Below are 16,940 nucleotides of genomic sequence, written 5' to 3' on the forward strand. Positions count from 1 at the left end.
AAGTAAGCAAATTCAAAATCGCTTGCATTTACATCTTTCTGCTAAACAAGGTATTTCCTTCTTGACATCTCCCTCTTCCACTTAGGACTTAATCGGCCCCAACTTGAGTGCCATATTTTAGAACGAGAAACCACTTGCTAGGATGACATATCTGCGCTGGGTCTATTCATATACATTTCTGATGTGGTGGTACGCCCTACGCCTTGCGCTCAAAGTAGACCCATTGGCCCTCGGCCGGTTGCTCCTCGAGAGGTTCCCAGCTAGCTAGATGTTAGTAAATGTAAAATAAACAAGAGGAAGCATAGGGCGCCGCTTACACCTTGGACTCGACCATGGTGTCCACCAATTTGAGCTCGCCCTCAGCGACCTGAATGACCTCCTCGATCAAGCCAGCGCCGATCTTAGTCTCGAGCTCCGAGACTCTACATCGAACGGATCAGTATCTGTCACTCGCTCACGGAGTCTTGAAAACCCACTGGTCGGCCGTAAATTGCGGCTCCGGCTCCCACTCGACCTCCCCCTCAACATCCGCAATATCCCTCCTCTCGAAGATATGCCTCAAATCCTCCCTCTCCTCGGCCGTCCTGCTGCCCTCGAGCTCCGGGCCCTCATCCTGCTCGCCGTCCCACTCCTCGTACCGCATATCCTGCTTCTGGGGGATCTGGTGCACGACAAAAGCCTGGCCGCCGCGCTCGAGCTTGATGGCCTTCTCGCCGCTCACGCCGTCCTTCCTCGAGACGGCGAACTGGTCGGGGTGCTCGCTGACCAGCTTCTGCGCCCTCTCGGCCCACTCCTCGTATCCGGGGGGCACGACGCCCTCGACGAGGGCCATGCGGTGTTTGGTGACGGCCTCGACGGACTGGCGGTAGACCGAGTGGTCGGGCACGGCCTTGAGCTTGTCGAGGGTCGAAGTGTAGAGGTAGAGGAGGGTCGAGCGCGGGGAGGCGTGCGTGGTGAGGCCCGTTAGGCCCGTCGGGTTGCCCGGTTCGAGGTACCGCGCGGCCGGCCGAACGGCGGCCAGGAGGCGGAAAGTCGCGCGCATCTTGGTGGGATGATCGGGCGGCGTCCCAATTGATGTGGTGGTGGTTATTGCTGCCGCGGAGCGGGGATTCTCTCGGGAGCGCTGCTGCTGCTTCAGACGTCAGAGCTTCTTGCTGCTGGTCGCCAATCGGGCGCTCCAATTGGGATCCTGGAAGAGGTGTACCACGTGACTCGTAAGGTAACTTACGATGTTACAACAATACGCTTCCGTTCTGTGACCGTAAATATGAAGGGTTACACAACACAACACTTCTCCTAACATTTCCAAAAGTTGCGAGGACCTCGGAGATACAAGGGCAGATTGTATCATTCTATACAAGCTTACGGAGATAGTTTGTTTCTAACGTAGCAGCCGGTTTTGACCTCATCCGAGAATGCCCGTCATGTTTGAGCATCTCCGGGGCAAGAACATCTCTCACACCACTTCGTTTCTCGCATGATGGCTTCCACGACGAATTAACTGCCACTGGCATTGAGTATTGTTTTCATGTTTTCATGAGGCTCCTCATCATAATTCATCATTTTCTTCAAATACAAAGCTTAAGAATTTTACAAACAGTCGCTCTCCACTAAAAGAAAAGTAAATCGCCCTCGTCCCACCCCATCCCCAACAATGCCTCCCTCGCCGCCTTCTCCATCCCCTCCGGCCCGCAAATCAACACCATCGTATCCTTCTCCCCCGTCGGCCTCCCCACCTCACGCTCCAACAACCCCTTATCCACCCGCCCCCTCAACCCCGTCCACCCCTCCCCAGGCCGGCTCAGCGTATGCACAAGCCGACACCGTTCCCCCCCTTCCCGCTCCAACCCCGCCAACTCCTCCCTCAGCAAAATATCCCCCTCCTCCCGATTCCCATCCAGCACCACACAGCTTGTCTCATCCTCCCCATCCCTCACCACCGCCCGAAGCACCGCAAAGATAGGCGTCACCCCCGACCCGCCACAAACCATCACAAACCGCCGCACCGTCCTCTCCTTCCCATTCACACTACACCGCCCGCGACCCAGATACTCAAACTTGCCCACGGGGCCCTTAAAATCAACCGCATGCCCCACCGGCAGCGCATCCAGACCCTGCGTCATCAGCCCACCCTTGCGCGCGGGCGTGTCGCGGTAGATCTTGACGAGCACGCGCAGGGTGCCCGTCTCGGTGCCCTCGGACAGGGGCGTGTAGGCGCGGATGACGGCCTCGCGCGTGGCCGGGTCGCGCAGGCGGATGAGCAGGTGCTGGCCGACGGGGAGGCCGACGGTTTGGGTGGGGACGGGGAGGGTGAAGTGGAAGATCTTGGTGTCCGGGGACACGGTGGTTTTGGAGGCGAGCAGGGCGCGGCGCCAGGTTTTGGGGGTGAGGAAGACGGTGTCGGTGGTGGTGGTGGGTGTGGTGGGGGTGGGTGAGGAGAGGGTGAGGGGGGCGGCGCCGATGTGGTAGGCGGGCATCATCGCTTTGGCGTTTTCGCTGTCTTTTTTTAGGGGGGAGGGTGTTAGTAGGGGTTTGGATGGTAGGTGTGGTTTGGGCGAGACACTTACGAATGGCGAGGAACTCCTCGCTTACGTCTTGCCCTGCGGCGTTGGTGATGGAGGCAGCGCCACCGGGGTGCTCTTCGAGGAACTTGGTGCCGTCGTAGACTTGGCCGTTGACAACGAACCATGGTTTGTCCTCGCCAGAGTGTTCTTGGAGCTCCTCGGCGGTGATCTTGCGGGTGATTTTCTCGTCGACCATGCTGATCTCCTTGGCGGGCGCCTCTGTCGATAGCGCTTCGTCCTCGCCGGTCATCTTCTCCCCCCAGAACCCGTTGGAGAGGTTGCCGCCTCCTTTCTTGACTCGTTCCATCCACCCTCCCGGCATCAGCGCCGGCTGGGCGGGATGCTCGAATCTCAAACCATGCGCCTCCTTGTGGATGACGACCCGGTACCACGGGTTGTTCATCATACCCAATACGCTCCAGTACATATCCCGCGGCTGCACCATCATGGAGTCATCCATGCCCCGAATCATCACATCACCCGCCTCTTGCAGCCGCGAGAGAGGCACGTCCAGCTCCCAAAAACACCAACAAAAGGAGCTCTCCCGCCACGCCATGTCCAGTCTCCCACCAAACAGCACCTCTCCCTCCGGCGCAAGCCGGTACAAGTCTTCGGGGTACGACATGGTCGCCAGCATCCACGTCCTGCCCTGATCCAACGTCACCTCCATCCGGCTCACCCTCTTCCCACCCCCCGCATACGCATACCCCTTCAGCTTGTACGTCCCCTCACTACCCGGCGGCACCGCCACCCTCTCGTCATGCGCCGGATAGCAGATGGCGCTGTTGGTATTCAAGTCATAGATCGCATACCTCTCATCCTTCCACGTCTCCGGCAGATTCGCGCTGTCCTCGGGGCTGATCATCATAGGCAGCACCCTGTTGTCATAGATATGATACCAGTTATCACTCGGCCGGTCCGTAACAATGATCCTCTTCAACCACTTCACACTGCGGCCGCCAATCTGCCCCGGAATGACCACGCGCAGCGGCTTGCCGTGGTCGGGGTGGAGCGGCTCGCCGTTCATGCGGTGGGCGAGCAGCATGCCGCGGTCGGGGTCGGCGGCCCAGGCGAGCTTGACCGAGGTGCCGTAGTGGCCGTTGGGCAGGCGGTCGGCGCCCTCGAAGCAGACGTAGCGGGCGCCGCGCGTCGGCGCCGCGCGCGCGAGCAGCGACGCCAGCGTCACCCCCGTCCACAGCGCCGTCGACAGGCCCGCCGCGCCCCACGAGAAGCCCTTGGTCTTGCGCACCAGGTTCTGCTCCTTGCGCCGGTTGCCCGCGCATACGAGTGTGATGGGGTACGTGACTTGTTCGTATGTCTGCATGAGGTCGCGCAGCGTGAGCGTGGCTGGGTGGGCTACCAGGCCCTCGATGCTGAATTCCCAGTCGAGGACGCCGGCGTCCTCGACGACTGGCACCGCGCCATGGTTGCGCACGTAGTGCAGGTCTTTGCTGGTGAGGAAGCCTTCGTCGTAGAGGTCGCTCAGGGGGGCTTCGACGTTGAATGGGTGGACGCCGGTTAGCCTGATGAGTCTGGGGTCCCTTTCCACGTGGTTGTCGGGGGTTTTGAGGTCTTCGGGTAGGACTTTGTTTTCTCTTGTTGTTGGAGGGAGTGGGTAGAGCGGCGCGGATCTTCCAATGCCGTTTGAGGGCAACACAAAGCCTAGCTTTTGGTACTCGTCGTAGTCTTGCAGCGGAGGGGTTGGGGGAATATGTGGATGGAGGGCAAGGGGAGAGGAGTGGAGAGAAGGGGTTGGTGGGAGTGCCACTTCCATAGTGTCTGTAATAATGGGGCGTAACTAGACAAAAGACGGAATAATAAACACCACCCAGGCTAAGCTGTAAAACGATGTGTGGCCGCTGAGAAGGGTTGAGAAGGAGAGATAACGGTGGCTATGAAATACTACGAAGGTGATGTGAGAGTGGAACACCTTGAAGTCAGCATGTCCCATCCCACAACTCCCACGTTTTATTCCCGTCCCGAATAGAACATCATCCCGAAGGAGTGCTTGTTTCTCCGTGGCCTTGTCGGAGTTGCACGATAACGATGACCGGCAGTGGCTTGATGGGGAAACTCCTACGAAGTATAAACAGGGTCTTGGACCGCGGGTCGTGGGCTGTGGGCAGTTCAGGTTTGTGTGGACCCGGGTAGCCTCCCTCCGGCCGCCGCTCAGAATATCTGGCGTGAGACCTTACCGCAGTGAGAATATCCGAGAGAGGGTATCACAGCGACGGTCGGTGTGCGGTATGGTATGGATGCCCATGCTGACAATAGACACCACCCGAGGAGACCGGAAATCATCGCACAACAACGCATGATCGCCTCTCTTCCGCGGACATGCTTCGATCGGTGCCAGTAAAGGAGCAGACGGATTGCGCACTCTTATCAGCTGTTTGGGCCACGATATGGCAGTCTGCAAATCAGACGTCCTGATAAGGCGGCCCACTTCAAGATTAGAACGGAGATGCTTGACCAGGACTTTCTGCGAGTCGCGACAACCACGACGTCGCAAACCCGGTGTCGCCGAACATATATCTGCAGCTTTGGAACCACCCCATATCCCTTCTCTTTTGGATGGAGAGGTTTTGCGGAGGGCAATTCTGTGCCATGATTACCCCCACACCACGAGCGATTTCTGTTTTTCTTTCTCCGGTTCGAGATGTTGGTGTGTGGTTGCTCGTTATCAGGAGCCCTGCGGCTGTTTGGCGTGGGACGACAGGGGGGTCTCACGAGGCCCAGGCCTTTATCTGCCAGGGGTCGAGCTTGGCTCGGGGGCTCGGGGCCAAGACACCGCTGCGGGTCCAATCCTTGATCCGAATCGCCGGCTGCGCAGCTGCCGAGTCGCCGTGGCCGGCATCTGCCAAGACCCGTGCTCCGGCGAGCGACTTTCACGGATTCCACGTCGCCTCCAGTCTTGGTGGTAGGTAGTTACCTAGGTATGTAAGTTAGTAAATGTAACATCCATTTGCGGCGGATTTACCTATGAATAGATCTAGGGTGGCTATGTACTTCAAAATATCCGACGATTACCTTTGTTTCGATTCGTAAGGTGCATGCACGCATCACCGCGACAACGATACAATCAGCGCGCTTTCACGGCATATTGCCGATTAACTCGAGAATCCGAATGGCACGAGAGGAAGCTCGATCGATCCAAGCGGTTAGTAAGTGAGAGAAGTTGCTGCATCATAGGTAGTTTAAGTACCTACCTATACCGCCGACGGCACCGAGAGGTACATACCTTTGTTCCTGAGCATTTTCTCAAGTTTGCAACTAAGCTGAAACTGCTCGCCGAGAAGACTAAGCACTCCGGGAAGGGCAAATTCCTGCGTTTTCGAATACCCTACCTAGGTATTTATGCGGCTGGGCGTCGCAAACAACTCACAAGCTATGGGTTTGGAAAACGGAAAGAACCTTGCCACTGATTGCCTGAGCTTCCATCCAATGGATGTGGGGTTGGATCCCGTCGCGGGGCTGCTTCCGCCCGCGGGGCTGTCGCTCCAGGCCAAGGGGCGCTAAGACGCGCCTAATGACCCAATCCTAGGGCGCTGATGCGGGAATCCACCAAAACCGCAAGCACTATCAATTCCGTCACCGAACCTTCAACTTTCAACCGCACAGGGTTCTTCCAACCTAGCATTCGACAGCGCGATCTCTTGGACCTTGCACACTCTCTTGGAGACTCTCCTTTACCACGGGTGCCTCTAGAGGCTGCTTCTGCAAATCACGTCACCGATGCCTCCCATTGCTGATGGGGATTGTCGTTTCCGGTTCCTTAACCCTTAGCATCTCGAACTTCGAATGCGCCACCACTGCCAACACTATCCGAATTGCACACCACCAAGATAACGGCCCGCCATGGATCGTGCTAGGAGGCGTACGTGCCCCAAAGTGCGCCATCGCTTGTGACGAGATGGCTAATGTCTCACAGACGAGTTGCGCGAGCTGAACGAGCGGGCTTGGAATGGGGAGAAGGGTGAGGATATCCAGACGTTCATTCTCGAATCGCTCGTCGCCGTGGGCTAATGCCATCTTTGGCTAGATCTTTTCCCCGTCGGCAACTCGCTCGACTCAACCATGAAGAAAAACACTGCTTTCATTAAGCGCCTGCGTACCGCCATCTCCCCCGCGACCCTGAACACGTTCCTCCAAGAAATCAAGACCGTCAGCCTGTCGAAATATCTTTCCGAGATTGTCTCGGCTTGCCACGAGGGTTTATGCAAGCTCAGGTCCCCGGGCGAGATTGAAGCCGGCGTGGAAATTGTCAGCGCTCTGCACCAGCGCTTTGGACCCGACGAGTTTACATCGTACCTGGGATGGTTCCTCGGGAGGTCGATGGCGACACCCGATAAAAGCGTTCTGAAAACGCTTACCCCGGAAGCAAGAGACAAGGAGGAGAAGGATCGATTGGTTCGACAGCGGGTCCTCCTCCGGGTCGTGACCGAGCTCTGGCTGGTTGATGTCCTGCGCACCCTGGACGACATCAAGCGCCCGGATGATGCCACGAATGGAGGTGCTGGAAAGCAGACCGAAGTGAAGTCCCGTGCCTCCGCCAAAGGAGGTGCTGCCGAACCATTCCCCCTTGAAGTTCTGAAGGATCTTCTTGGTCATGACCGGGAACATGCCAACCTGCCGCTACTAGTCGTCTTCGTCAGGGCGTTCAGCTGGGATGTCCTCGGCGTCAGGGCTGCCGGCTCCGAGGGCCGCAAAACTGTTGAGGAAGATGGCGTGACCAAGGCCGGAGAAGCGGCTGATGACCAAGAAGGCGAGCCCGAACCGACGTCTGAAGATCCTCCTTTCACCCCGCCCGAACTACAGGAACGCTTCAGGAACATCTTGAAACGCTACTTCGAAGACGTCAAGGGCCACCTTGTCCGGGACCAAAAGGCCATTTACAACCAGTCCCGCAAGAATGCCGAAGCCTACGTCAAGTCGGGCGAAGTGTTTGAAGACCGCCAGGCGAATTTTGAGAAGCAAGTCAAGGCTCAGGAGCGTCTTGTAGCCAACGCACATGTCATCGCGGATGCCATTAGCGCCGAGATGCCAGATCTGAAGGACAGCGACGATCCTTCAGGTGGCGCGAATGGCTCTATTGGCATTGTCAAAGCTGGTGAATACCTACGCGGTCAAGGAGACGGTTCCGGAATCTGGGAGGATGAAGAGGAGCGCCGCTTCTACGAAAACCTCGTTGACCTACGGGGCAAGGTTCCCGGCATTCTCCTGGAGGAAGTCAAAAAGAAGAAGGCCGATGCGGACGAGCAGGTTGGCAAGAAGGTTGACCCGGCGGAAGTCGCTGAAGCCCCGAAGCCGGCCGACACCGCCGCCGACGATCAGTCAGTGGCGATTGCAAACAAGACCATCGGAGCTCAAGTCGATGCTCTGCTTACCAGATTGCCGGACCTCACGACCAAAGATGCCATTGACCAGACAGCCATCGACTTTTGTTATCTCAACTCGAAGGCTTCGAGAAACCGGCTTGTAAAGGCATTGACAGACGTCCCGAAGGGCCGCGGTGATCTTCTCCCGTGTTGGGCGAGACTCGTTGCCACTCTCGGCCAGTACATGACAGACATCCCTAAGGGACTCGTGGACTACCTGGATGCCGAGTTCCGCAGTCTGCAACGGCGCAAGGAAAAGGAATTTCTGGGTCAAGTCAGGCTCAGCAACATTCGCTACCTGGCTGAACTGACCAAGTTCGGCATTGTCCCCGAGCACGTTGTCTTCCATTGCCTCAAGGTCAGCCTAGATGATTTCTCTCGCATGAACATCGAGATCATCTGCAACCTGCTGGAGAACTGTGGCCGCTACCTGCTGCGGAACCCCGAGACTTCGCCCCGCATGTCGGCGTTCTTGGAAACGTTACAACGGAAGAAGTCTGTGCAGCACATCGGACCGGCCGAGAGAATGCTTATCGAGAACGCCGTGTACTACGTCGACCCACCTCAGCGTCCGGCAATCGAGCAAAAGGAGAGAACGCCCATGGAGCTCTTCATCCGCAAGCTTGCTTACGCGGACCTGACCAAGCGGAACTACAGCAAAGTCCTCAGGCAGATTCGCCGGCTCCACTGGGAAGAGAAAGAGGTATACAGCTACTAAACCCCCCCTACCCCACAGCTTGGACGTCGTGGTCTAACCTAGACAGGTTGTCTCTGTGCTTCACAAGGTGTTCTCGAAGCCTGGAAAAGTCAAGTTTGGCAACATCCATCTGCTTGCCATCCTGTTGAGCGCCGTCAACAGGTACCATCCCGATTTCGTGATCGGCATCATCGACTCCGTAATCGAGTCCATCGCGTTTGGTCTTGAGCAAAATGACTTCAAATTCAACCAGCGCCGTGTTGCTGAAGTCAAGTACCTGGGCGAGCTGTACAACTACAGGATGCTCGAGCATCCCGTGATCTTCGATGTCATGTACAAGATCATGACCTTCGGTCACGGTACCTAGTAACCCCCCGTTTCAGCATATGCCAACTGGCTAATCATAGTCTCTAGGTGGGCCGCCAATGCCTGGGCGTATCAACCCGTTCGATCAGCCTGACGACTACTTCCGCATTCGCCTCATCTCCACAGTTCTCGAGACGTGTGGGATGTTTTTCAACAAGGGTGCTGCCGGGAAGAAGCTCGACTACTTCCTCTCCTTCTTCCAGTATTACATCCACGCCAAGAACCCTTTGCCCATGGATATCGAGTTCCTAGTCCAGGACATTTTCGCTTTGTGCAGACCTCAGTGGAAGCTAGCTTCTAACATAGAGGAAGCCGCGGAAGTGTTCCGTCTAGCGATGGTCCAGGACCAGAAGACTTCGGGACTTGACAGGGCCGTGGAGCAGGATGATGAAACAAGCGGAGGTTCCAGTGATGACGAGCATGTGGGGGACCAGGATGATGATGACGAGTCGGGCTCAGAGGACGGAGAGGTAGAGGCCGAGGCAAGCCCCCGTTCCCAATCTGAATCTGAAAGCAGCCGCGCTAACCGGGTTCGAATTGCACAGGACGCTGAGCAGGACCCATCCTACAATACAAGCGACTCTGAGGAAGAAGCCATCGTTGTCACTCGCGAGGAAGAAGAGATCGATCCCGAAGATGAAGCTGATTTCGACCGCGAGTATGCGAAGATCATGGCCGAAAGCGCCGAGACGCGCAAGTTCCAGCCGAAGCAACAAGTTGATATCCCTCTCCCCATCCGAGCCAAGGCTCGAGAAGCCACGGGCGGCAGCGAGACTGCCGAAAGCGGGCCCGGCACCCCGGGCGGAACAATGGCCTTCTCGCTACTTACGAAGAGGGGAAATCGCCAACAGGTGAGCTTGGACTTGTTGTGTTATGCTTCTGTGGTGGCTAAACGTGATAGACACGAACGGTTGAATTGCCCTCGGACTCTAACTTTGCCGTGGCCATGATCAACCAGCGGCAGGTAGCGAAGGAGGAGCAACAGCGCATCAAAAACCTGGTGCTGAACTATGATCTTCGGGAAAACGAAGAACAGGACGGTGAAGAGCACACGAACTCCCACAAGTCAAACATCAATATTCATCACATTTCAGCAGGACACGAGAAACCACCAGCGCATCACCACCACAACCGGCTCGATCCTCGGTTGGGCAAGGAGCGCGGACAACGGGTCCGCAAGCTCCAACTTAGCGACGTTGACTGGTATGATAACCCCGAAAACAAACCCTTTCAAGAGCGAGGGCAAGTGCCCTATGCTGCCCAGGGGCGTCCCAACGGATCGAACCAAAGCTACCGGCGACGCAACATATGCCAACCACCCGTCCGCCATGTGGCTGTGAAGCAAGAGCATGACTAGCACTTCATCGCATGCATTTTGCTTCAGGCAGACGTCAAGAGACGAGCTCGCGTAGATCGCAGCAGCAGAACAAGCACATCGATTAGCAAAAAGATTTCTAACAAAGCCGCATTGGTCGGCACGTTCTAGGACTTGATACCGAGAAACCGGCGATCCTTCCGATCTTATGGTTTACGCCAGGGTAACGAACCCGAGATCTTCGTTACCAGATGAGCAGTTACTATACCGGCAGTGTAACTCTGCCTGGAATGGCCTATTCGGGCGGCCTGCGGTGCAGAGTCGTTTGACTGGAAGGCTCCAGCCCGCTGTGATTTTCTCACCGACCAGATCTAGCCGGCCGTATTGATGGCGAACTCTCCCGGCCATACAGCGGGCCGGCAGCGTTGCCGATGGTGGGTGAATCATCCAACACGAGCCGGACGGGATTCTTGATCGACGAAGATCAAGCGGACTATATATAGACAACTGCCCCTCCCCGGCTGGTCCACTTGTCCCGCCGCCGATCGCGCGTCAAGATTCATCGGGTAGAGGAGCCGCAGCCAGCTATGTCTGGGATCTTCGCGGAGAAAAGGGGGCTTGTTGCGTCTCCACACCAAGCGCGGCCTGTCAGGGCTGGCAGAGAATAGTCGCTACGAAGGGCAGACGGCAAGACAGAGATAGCTTGCGATACACAACAGATTGCAAATTTTCATACGATTTTTTTATTCACTCTACGGTTTCGTGTTCGGCGGGCTAGGATCGACACGACTGATGCGGTGTGACGATAGGGGACGGTTCGCCCTCCTCGTGACGTTTGTCGCGAGCCAACCAACCATCAAACACCACCTACAAAACTCCAACGGCGGAGCGACGGTGTTGCACGTGTGCGCAAGGTACGATATGCCTTGCCGCTTCTTCTCTCTCTCTCTTCCCCCGAAAGGAGAGATCCCGCTGAGCCGCCGTGGTTATTGCCAGTGCTGATATTATATTCCCGCAAACCCGCGAGTGCTGACGCACGCAGTCCTACGGCGGGATTGCATCTCGCTTCGCTGCAACTAATTCCCCGAGTGTCTTGCTGGGTAGGTGAGCGAGTTTCGTCTTTTTTCCACTACCACTACCACACTGCAAAGTACATACAAGAGGTATACCTACCATCGGCAGCTGCTGCGGCTACTACTCTGGCGTGGTACCGTGCAGCTGTGGTAAGTCCGGTGCCTGAGCCAGGGGGGGTTGAGACCCCACCCGGGAGATCTCCCGCCCCTGTCTCTCTGGTGGGCTGGCTGGCGCACGACTTCCTTGCGAGCGAGCGAGTGAACCTCTTCTGGTCTGGTCTCGATCCGATCGAGAGCTTGCTTTGCTTTGCTTTGCTCTGCGCCGAGTGGTCCGCTCGGGAGTCGGGATGCCGGCCGGGGGGGGGGGGTTGGGTGGGTGTGTGTGTGTGCCGCCGCCCCCACACTCCCGCCCCTCCAGCTCATGCGTGGCGGGCTCGGCAGATCTTGTTTCTTCGTCTGTTTTGTTTTGGGGTTTGGTTTCGGTTTTGGCGTGTTGTGTTCGGTGTTTGATGTACATCTGTGAGAGGTGTACATACCGTGTAGATCCGGGGGATGGATGGGTTGGTTGATTCGTCTTCTTGCTCCGGTGCGATGAAAGCTGTCACTGGATCCATGGATTTCGCTTTCGGTTCGAGTGGCAGGCCAGAGTGCCGTCGCTTCAGTGACACTCAGCTGCCTCTGCAGCACGACACTGGGGAGCCCGTTTGGATTCAGCTCGTGGGCTGGTTAATTTGCTGCCGTGAGGCGTCGTGGGGGAAAGTCGCCTCGACTTGACATTCTAGACCTTTGCTCGACCATTCTGAGCTCGGATCGGGGATTTGCCTCCCTTTTCTCAGTTCGATGAGAGCAGTCTGAGGGCCTCTTCCCCTGGTGCAGGCTAGCAAGTGCTTGTCGTGTCTTCAAGTTACACATGTTATTGGTTTTCCCGGGAAATATGCCGGGACAATTATGCGCTGTTTGTGTTTCAACCCATTCCCTCGGGAAACAGACAAACGGCGACCACACAGCATCTGGGTATCTGGATTCACACGCAGCTGAGAGCCCCAGATTTACACAAGGCGTTCAAGTAGACGAATAGCCATGTTTCGATGACTCGCATCTGGCCGATCTCTTCTCTCGGTCTTTCTCGCGGCGGTCTGATACTATGCGTTCCCCATCCAGGCCCAGAACCCAGGACAAAGGCGGTCCAGGTGGCTACACAACATGAGCCTGGACATAAAATGCTACTTCGGTCATTGCGCGCGAGTCTGGCGAAAGAGAGCCCCAGCGTGGAGGCGAGATGAGCTGTGGTGAGAAGCGTGTTGCCTTGCGAAGAAGCAACCGGCTAAAGTGTGTTCATTTGCAGATATTATATTGATGTCTCTGCCGTCTGGCCCACTGGGCCTGCACCCCATACATCGGCTGGCCGACCGGATGCTGCAGATTCTTTCAACAAAAGGTTGGATGATCGGCGGTGTCGTGGCCCTGTAGCCATTGGTCTGGGTCTAGGTTGGGGTCAGGTGTGGTTGCGGAATAGTACAGGTCATTATCCTACCGGCTGCCTTACTTCCAGCTTCCCCGGTTACTCCCTCCCACCGACCTGCTGCCCTTGTCTTCCTCTTCCACCTCATGCTTGCTGGGCAGAGCATCTCCGGTCGCACAGCACAGCCTGGGCGCGAGTTCGCCGGTTTCCTGGAATCGAAAATACGGCCCTTGCCGGACCATTTTTCGGATACGAAGGGGTCGGCCTGCCCGCGACCCAGGGGCTGGAAATCGGCTGGCCGACGGCGCTGCAGGTAGCCGTTCGCTTGTGCACCTTTCCGCCGACCGCTCCTTTACGGAGACCCGCGCGCCAGACACATCACATTTGCAGACAGGGTTCCTCTGCGTATGGTCTGCGGCTTGGCTTCTCGTTGCCGTTCATTCTTTATTATCGCCGTTCTTCCCGGGCCGCCGCCGTTTGACGGGGTCGATACTTTCGTTTGAGACGCTCACTTATCCGACCACTACTCCAGAATGGCGGGGGATGTTGAAGAATTATGGCCGGTCAGCGATGTGAGTGGCTTAGCCTGTGCCGTGGACGACAAAATGAGGAGTTGACTCTTATGTGTAGATTGTTTACACCTCCATCGTGGGGGTGGTTATGCTGGCCGCCCTACTCGAGTGGTTCCTATGGATAGCCGCCTTTCTTTATTGCTTATGGAAGGTGTTTGTCAAAGCCGAACACTGGACAGTCCGGGTACTGGCAGTGGGTGTAGGCGTTGCGTTTACACTGCTCAGGTCTGTACCAACCCCAGGTCTCGGCTATGGCTCACAACTGACGTGTCGCAGAGCCATCTTCCTGCCAATTATGGTGGTGACGCTGCCACTCCCTAGTGTCATTGCCCGTGTCTGGCCTGAGTTTATGGTTTCGTTCCTCCAATGGTTTGCCTTCTGGAGCTTCGCCGGTCTCTTAACCATTCCCTGGTTGTTCTGCGTCTACCAGATTGTCACGCACCAACTCGGTCGGACCAAGCGGATCAAGCAGGTTCTCGACGAGGTATCCGCCCCGAAGGTCGTCATTGTCATGCCTTGCTACAAAGAGGAGCCCGACGTACTCGTGGCCGCCGTCAACTCGGTCGTTGACTGCGACTACCCGCCTTCTTGCATTCACGTCTTCCTCTCATTCGACGGTGACCAGGAAGACGAATTGTACCTCAACACCATCGAGAAACTGGGAGTGCCCCTGACGCTCGAGTCATACCCCAAGAGTATCGATGTGACCTACAAAGCGGCCCGGATCACTGTCTCGAGGTTTCCCCACGGCGGAAAGAGACATTGCCAGAAGATGACCTTCAAGCTCATCGACAAAGTCTACCAAGAGTACTTGCGGAGGAACGACAACCTGTTCATTCTCTTCATCGATTCGGACTGCATCCTAGATAAAGTTTGCCTGCAAAACTTCGTGTACGACATGGAGCTGAGTCCGGGCAACAGGCGAGACATGTTGGCCATGACTGGAGTTATCACGTCGACAACCAGAAAGCACAGCGTCATCACGCTCCTCCAGGACATGGAGTACATCCACGGTCAACTCTTTGAACGAACGGTTGAATCCGGGTGCGGCTCCGTCACCTGCCTGCCCGGCGCCCTGACGATGCTCCGGTTCTCGGCCTTCCGGCGCATGGCGAAGTACTACTTCGCCGACAAAGCCGAGCAATGCGAGGACCTCTTCGACTTTGCCAAGAGCCATCTGGGCGAGGACCGGTGGCTGACCCATCTGTTCATGATCGGCGCGAAGAAGCGGTATCAGATCCAGATGTGCACGTCGGCCTTTTGCAAGACCGAGGCCGTCCAGACGATGGCTTCACTCATCAAGCAGCGCCGCCGGTGGTTTCTGGGATTCATCACCAACGAAGTCTGCATGTTGACCGACTGGAGGCTGTGGAAGCGGTACCCGATTCTCGTGCTTGTCCGGTTCATGCAGAACACCATCCGGACTACAGCCCTGCTCTTTTTCATCATGGTCATAGCACTGATGTCGACTTCCAAGGGGATCAACGATCTCCCCGTCGGCTTCATCGCCATTTCGTTGGGGCTGAACTGGATGCTCATGATCTACTTCGGCGCCAAGCTCCGCCGCTTCAAGATCTGGCTCTACCCCGTCATGTTCGTGCTCAACCCCTTCTTCAACTGGTACTACATGGTATACGGCATCTTCACGGCGGGCCAGCGCACCTGGGGCGGCCCACGTGCGGACGCCGCGACCGCTGACTCGCAGACCACCGCGCAAGAAGCCATCGAGAAAGCCGAGGAGGCCGGCGATGACCTCAACATCGTTCCAGAATCCTTCATCCCCGCGGCGCAAGAACGCGCAGAGCTAGACCTCGCCGTGGGCGAAGACGAAGACGACGGCCAGGACAAGGAGGGCACCACCAAAAAGAAGAAGAAGAGCAAAAAGGGCAGGAGAAAGCCCACCGCCACCACCGCCGGCAGCGGCAACAGCACCGGCGTGCTCCTCCTCCCACCAGACAAAGTCGACGGGCGCTTCGCCGCACCAGAACGAACCCCATCCGGGTGGTACCAACACCCCGACGACTCCGTCTTCACCCTCCCCTCCCCCTCCACCCCCTTCACCGGCACCTCCCCCATCACCGACGCAAACACCAAATTCAACCGCGCCATCCCCCTACACACCACCCGCAACCACCACCACGGTCACCCCCCCCACCCCCACCCCCATCACACCACCTCCCCCAACGCCAACACCAACGGCCAAAACCAGCGCGACTCCTTCGACAGCGCCTTCTCATCCCACATCGCCGGCAACCTGTCCACGTCCATGTCGGTCTACATGCCGCGCCGCGTCGAGAGCATCATGGGCGACGAGGACCGCCGCAAGTACGAGCTGGCCCAGGCCAGCCACATCAGCAGCATGCTGGCGCGCAGCGGGGAAGGGTCGCGCGTCTGGCGTGGCGTGCAGCACTCCGGGTCGCAGCATGGGCAGCAGCAGCAGGGGGGGTATGTGGTCGGGGTGGTGGGGGATGAGAATGGGGGTGGTGGGGGGGAGTGGGAGTGGCACGCCGACGAGGGCGTCGACGCCGGCGCCGGGGGTTGGTGTTGGTGGTGGTGCTGTGGGGGAGGAGGTGAGGAGGCCGGTGGGGGGTGGGAGGGTGGGGAGTTATGAGAGTGCCGAGTCGGGGGTGGAGAGTGTGCAGCAGCAGCAGCAGCAACAACAGCAGCAGCAGCAGCAGCAACAACAACAACAACAGCAGCAGCAGCAAGGGGCCGGGGTTGATCTGTTGAGTGGGAGTGTTGCTGGTGCCGGGGGCAGGCAGCCCCTCGTTCCGCCGCCGCCTCCGGCTCAGGCTACGGGGACGAGGTCCGGGAGGAGTCCGCTGGGGAGGGCGAGCTGGACGCGCCCCGTTACGAGGGATGAGGTTGAGGCGGAGATTGAGGACTCTCACGGTCACGGGCAGGGAGAGGGGAGTTGGTCCTCGTCGTTGAGGGATGGGCAGGGGAGAGGGGGAAGGTAGCCGTGGATGAAAAGGGGGCGTGATGATGATGCTAAAGAGTTGATTTAATGGCAAACGGTTACAATTTTGTGCATTTTGTTGAGAGAGGGACGGTGGCTATCATTCATATTCATTGTTGTTTAGAGTAGGCAAATACCACATCGTACACGTATGTACGGCTCGATCCTAGTATTTTATTCCTTTTCTTAGTTTGACATTCCTGTTGATATCGAGAAGTAAACAAAGACTTGCAGGAACCGAGGTTGTGCAAATACCAAATATACGCTTTTATCATTACGCCACCTGGAACTAGTGAATATTCTGTTCCCGTCTGTGTATCAAATCTGCAATGCTGACAACAGCAACACCCCCCTGCCGAGCCTTGGGTGACCCGCGAAAGAAGCTTTCCATGACTGCACTGTGGAAGTCCTGAGTCGTACAGAAGTCCTAGGGTGCCTTTTGGCCGGCAATCATTACGTATTGGAGTCCAAATCCCGTGGGTCCTCGGGGCTGGGCATGACAAAAAGGAACGGAAATGGTGCAATTGGGCACGGCATCTAAAAAACCAGATGCT

The 16,940-nt window shown here is 57.2% G+C and overlaps 5 protein-coding genes across 5 annotated transcripts; 3 read left to right on the top strand and 2 right to left on the bottom strand.

The window, feature by feature from the left end:
* Positions 1-7: 7 nt before the first annotated feature.
* B0H64DRAFT_406170 (ETC complex I subunit conserved region-domain-containing protein) lies at positions 8-1,142 on the bottom strand. Its single transcript, XM_062804490.1, has 3 exons — positions 477-1,142; positions 318-422; positions 8-260 (listed from the first exon to the last, which is right to left on the bottom strand). The coding sequence occupies exons 1-3, from the start codon at positions 1,040-1,042 to the stop codon at positions 197-199; spliced, it is 735 nt and encodes a 244-aa protein (XP_062655798.1). The 5' UTR covers positions 1,043-1,142; the 3' UTR covers positions 8-196.
* B0H64DRAFT_426438 (uncharacterized protein) lies at positions 1,143-4,338 on the bottom strand (the record flags this gene model as incomplete). Its single annotated transcript, XM_062805734.1, has 2 exons — positions 1,143-2,500; positions 2,568-4,338. The coding sequence occupies 2 exons, from the start codon at positions 4,336-4,338 to the stop codon at positions 1,611-1,613; spliced, it is 2,661 nt and encodes an 886-aa protein (XP_062655799.1). The 3' UTR covers positions 1,143-1,610.
* A 1,915-nt stretch (positions 4,339-6,253) lies between these two features.
* Positions 6,254-10,448, top strand: B0H64DRAFT_225752 (armadillo-type protein). Its single transcript, XM_062799646.1, has 7 exons — positions 6,254-6,441; positions 6,496-6,540; positions 6,607-8,645; positions 8,707-8,998; positions 9,054-9,487; positions 9,551-9,856; positions 9,907-10,448. Exons 1-7 carry the CDS (start codon positions 6,423-6,425, stop codon positions 10,360-10,362), a joined length of 3,591 nt encoding a protein of 1,196 aa, XP_062655800.1. The 5' UTR covers positions 6,254-6,422; the 3' UTR covers positions 10,363-10,448.
* Positions 10,449-10,940: 492 nt separating this feature from the next.
* B0H64DRAFT_225883 (uncharacterized protein) lies at positions 10,941-12,160 on the top strand. The gene is made up of 2 exons (XM_062799647.1): positions 10,941-11,234; positions 11,363-12,160. Exons 1-2 carry the CDS (start codon positions 11,113-11,115, stop codon positions 11,901-11,903), a joined length of 663 nt encoding a protein of 220 aa, XP_062655801.1. The 5' UTR covers positions 10,941-11,112; the 3' UTR covers positions 11,904-12,160.
* A 1,120-nt stretch (positions 12,161-13,280) lies between these two features.
* Positions 13,281-16,387, top strand: B0H64DRAFT_467013 (glycosyltransferase family 2 protein; the record flags this gene model as incomplete). The annotated part of the gene is made up of 4 exons (XM_062807704.1): positions 13,281-13,427; positions 13,486-13,652; positions 13,704-15,888; positions 16,061-16,387. The coding sequence occupies exons 1-4, from the start codon at positions 13,389-13,391 to the stop codon at positions 16,385-16,387; spliced, it is 2,718 nt and encodes a 905-aa protein (XP_062655802.1). The 5' UTR covers positions 13,281-13,388.
* Between the last annotated feature and the right edge of the window lie 553 nt (positions 16,388-16,940).

This window comes from Chaetomium fimeti, assembly GCF_033439085.1.
Source record: "Chaetomium fimeti strain CBS 168.71 chromosome Unknown B0H64scaffold_7, whole genome shotgun sequence".
NCBI lineage: Eukaryota > Fungi > Ascomycota > Sordariomycetes > Sordariales > Chaetomiaceae > Chaetomium > Chaetomium fimeti.

What these genes read in the sequence shown, in the direction of transcription:
- B0H64DRAFT_406170 (XM_062804490.1), bottom strand. Translation starts at nt 1,042, where the DNA reads ATGCGCGCGACTTTCCGCCTCCTGGCCGCCGTTCGGCCGGCCGCGCGG. An exon ending in CCGCAATTTACGGCCGACCA is followed by an intron (nt 423 to 476) that starts GTGGGTTTTCAA and finishes CGTTCGATGTAG; the next exon opens with AGTCTCGGAGCTCGAGACTA. An exon ending in ACCATGGTCGAGTCCAAGGT is followed by an intron (nt 261 to 317) that starts GTAAGCGGCGCC and finishes ACATCTAGCTAG; the next exon opens with CTGGGAACCTCTCGAGGAGC.
- B0H64DRAFT_225752 (XM_062799646.1), top strand. An exon ending in TCCACTGGGAAGAGAAAGAG is followed by an intron (nt 8,646 to 8,706) that starts GTATACAGCTAC and finishes TAACCTAGACAG; the next exon opens with GTTGTCTCTGTGCTTCACAA. An exon ending in AGAGGGGAAATCGCCAACAG is followed by an intron (nt 9,857 to 9,906) that starts GTGAGCTTGGAC and finishes TAAACGTGATAG; the next exon opens with ACACGAACGGTTGAATTGCC.
- B0H64DRAFT_225883 (XM_062799647.1), top strand. Translation starts at nt 11,113, where the DNA reads ATGCGGTGTGACGATAGGGGACGGTTCGCCCTCCTCGTGACGTTTGTC. An exon ending in GTGTTGCACGTGTGCGCAAG is followed by an intron (nt 11,235 to 11,362) that starts GTACGATATGCC and finishes TGACGCACGCAG; the next exon opens with TCCTACGGCGGGATTGCATC.